Source organism: Gekko japonicus, unplaced genomic scaffold (assembly GCF_001447785.1).
Source record: "Gekko japonicus isolate JY-2015 unplaced genomic scaffold, Gekko_japonicus_V1.1 scaffold10969, whole genome shotgun sequence".
In the NCBI taxonomy this organism is placed as follows: domain Eukaryota; kingdom Metazoa; phylum Chordata; class Lepidosauria; order Squamata; family Gekkonidae; genus Gekko; species Gekko japonicus.
In genome coordinates, this window is record NW_015176769.1 from 1 (window position 1) to 3,001 (window position 3,001).

The 3,001-nt window shown below is 47.3% G+C and overlaps 1 protein-coding gene across 1 annotated transcript in view; it reads left to right on the plus strand.

Moving 5' to 3' along the window:
- Positions 1-219: 219 nt before the first annotated feature.
- LOC107124169 (tetraspanin-14-like) overlaps positions 220-3,001 on the plus strand; it is a gene marked incomplete at both ends in the record, with an annotated part of 3,387 nt that continues 605 nt past the window's right edge. The window contains one exon of the mRNA XM_015427555.1: positions 220-390. Within this exon, the coding sequence (XP_015283041.1) occupies positions 220-390 (171 nt within the window). The remainder of the gene's footprint in view (positions 391-3,001) is intronic.

A 3,001-nucleotide genomic window follows, 5' to 3' on the forward strand; every position in this document is an offset into this window, starting at 1 on the left:
CCCAGATCTCGTTGGCCTCTTAAGGTGCTACTGGACCCAAATCTAGCCGCTTACTGTCGTTGCAGATCTTCTCATTCGAGAATGTCCGATAACCTCCCGAGGGTCTCTGGGGTTTCTTGGAGTGCCGTTGACAAACGACTGGCTTGCCTGTGTCTCAAACTTGAGTTCCTTCTCCGTATTAAGAATTTTGTTGCTCCTCCTGTGCCTTTTGTCTTGCAGTTCTGCGGCACGATTGTGCTGATTTTTATCCTGGAGTTAGTCGTGGCCGTGCTGGCCTTCTTGTTCCAGGACTGGGTGAGGGACCAGGTCGAGACCTTCTTCAAGAACAACATCAAGTCGTACCGAGATGACATCGACCTGCAGAACCTCATAGATTCTTTGCAGAAAATAGTATGCCATTTTTGATCAGTCTTGTTTCGGTCTTTTTCATTTTGAGGCCAGTGGGCAAAAGGCCCAACTGTTTTGTTAACTAAGTGGCATAGCGGGGTGGGAGCTTCGGAAGGGATAATATAATATTAGCAGTACAAGTTTAAGCCACGAAGAAAAGAGGAGTATCCAAGGAAGGGCACAGAAAGTTTCTCTTACTACAGCCTAGTAAACTGATCTCCTGCACACTAGAAAGCAGCGGCTCCGTCTGCGCTGCTCCACACGTTCTATGAAGCCTTTGGGTCTGACGGAGTTGTGTGGAATGAAAGTCCCGCGTCTGGGTGAGCCGTGCCGAGCCTTGAGCATCACAGCAGCCCTGTCACCCAACATGGCTGCGGTGTAGGTTCAAATCCTAGTGCAAACTGTTTCCAGGAAGAGGTGGACTTGGTACCTAGTTAACTGCTGAGTTTTAAGGGCCCAGTGTACTATAGCAGTTAGATGAGACCAGTGCAGAACCACTGCTGACTGAGTGACCTTGTGAGGACCCCTCCTCCAGGTGAGACCCCTCCCCAGATAGTAGGGTCCAGTGTTCCCTCTAAGCTGAGTTAGTGTGAGCTAGCTCACACTAACTCAGCTTAGAGGGAACATTGGTAGGGTCCCCCTTTTTATTTTGGACTTAGTTGTTATTTTGGACTTAGTTGTTATTTTGGACTTAGTTGTTTTAATGGGCACCCCCTTTTAGAAGTGCTAGGGGATCTGAAACTTGGGAAGTCTCGTAAAGGCACGTGGGTTCCGCCATGACATTGGGAAGTCCCAGGAATGAAGGGAAGGGTGTGCGGGAATTAAAGTGCTCCACGGCATATCCTGGTCAGGAACAACAACAAAAAACCCTTTCAATGCAAAGGACATCACCCAGTATCCTGACACACATCAGAAGTGTCTGCCCAGCTTCAAGGCACGCATTATGCAATCATATACCTTGCTTCAAGGGAGACTTCATCAAGGCAACGTGAACCATTTCCAGCTGTCGCCAGTTGGGCAACCCTTAAGTATCACCGATCCAATCCGGCCCTTGATAAAGGCAATTTCACGTCTGATCCACCCAGGATGATGCATCAGAAGGACATTTAAACCCATCATTCACACCCAGTCCTTTTCCAATATGCCAACGATGATTGCCCTACCTTGGAATGTCAGGTGTTTCCCAACTAATATGCCTGCCAGATTTTGACAGCAGTTACCTTCAAACTGCCCCATCAAATTCAAGCCTCATCTCTTGGACCAGCTGTGTTCCTGGGAAAGTGGGTTCCCGTGTCTAGCTACGGGACCCTTTCCAATAAAAAGTCCACCCCAAGTCTGCCAATGTTCCCTCGAAGTTGTGGAGTCTTGTGAACAAAAATTCTACTTTGTGAGCGACTGGCATTAAAGCTGTGAGCCAGGGATTTGGGTACTGCATGAATTGGTTTGCTCGGGAGCCCCTCCTTCCTGAGCTCAGACAAAAATCTGTGAGCTGGAGGCTAAAAAACAGTGAGCTAGCTCACGCTAACTCAGCTTAGAGGGAACACTGGTCTGGACTGTGTGCCAGATTCTCCCACTACCTGGATATCCCTGCAACTGCTTTGCAGGTTCCCCTTTTTCTTCTTGCTCTGCTCTCGGACCTCAACTTCGTCTTCTCTGGACGTCTCCAGACCTCAAGCCCTGGACTGAAGGTTGCTTGCCCCTTCCCTAAAACTCCCCCATTTCCTCTCTTCTCACTTCTGCAAGGACTTCCTCTTTTTTCAAGTGTGTCTGTTCACACTCTTATGGGATCAGTTCTCAGTTCTTTAGGTTCTCTCGATTCTTTTACGTAGTATACAGTAAAGTCCTTTCTTTGTGTTTACAATCACTCCCTCTCTCTGGCTCTTCCTAATTTTATTTTGGGGTACTCCTAACCAATGCTCCCTCTAAGCTGTGGAGTCTTGTGAGCAACAGTTCTACTTTGTGAGCTACCGGCATTAAAGTTGTGAGCGAGCCATTTGGCTGCTGCATGAATTAGCTTGCTCTGGAGCCATCCTTCCTGAACTAAGACAAAAATGTGTGAGCCGGAGGCTAAAAAACTGTGAGCTAGCTCACACTAACTCAGCTTAGAGGGAACACTGCTCCTAACGAGATCCACCTTGGTATACAGAAGCTCCAAGGTCTTGAATTAATCCTTTCTGGAACCCTTTTAAAAGCTAATTCCCTCTTCACTGGGCTCAGTTTGGGTAACAGCCTTATATGCAGAACCATAGGATTGTGGTTTTTAAATGATATGTTAGCACTTTTGAATGCATACTTAAATTATGTGTGATATTTTGTCCATTAACACTACGTGCGTAGCTATATTTTAGTTTCTTTTTCTTTGCCTCAACCTTTCTGGTTACCTTTCTCATGTAGGGTTGTGTTTTTGGCACAGTGGTTAAGTGCACAGACTCTTAAGTGCGCGGTCTCTTATCTGGGAGAACTGGGATTGATTCCCCACTCCTCCACTTGCACCTGCTGGATAACCTTGGGCAAGCCATAGTTCTGATAAGAGCTGTTCTTGAAAAGGAGCAGTTTCTGTCCAGAGTTCTCTCAGCCCCACCCACCTCACAGGGTGTCTGTTGTGGGGAGAGGA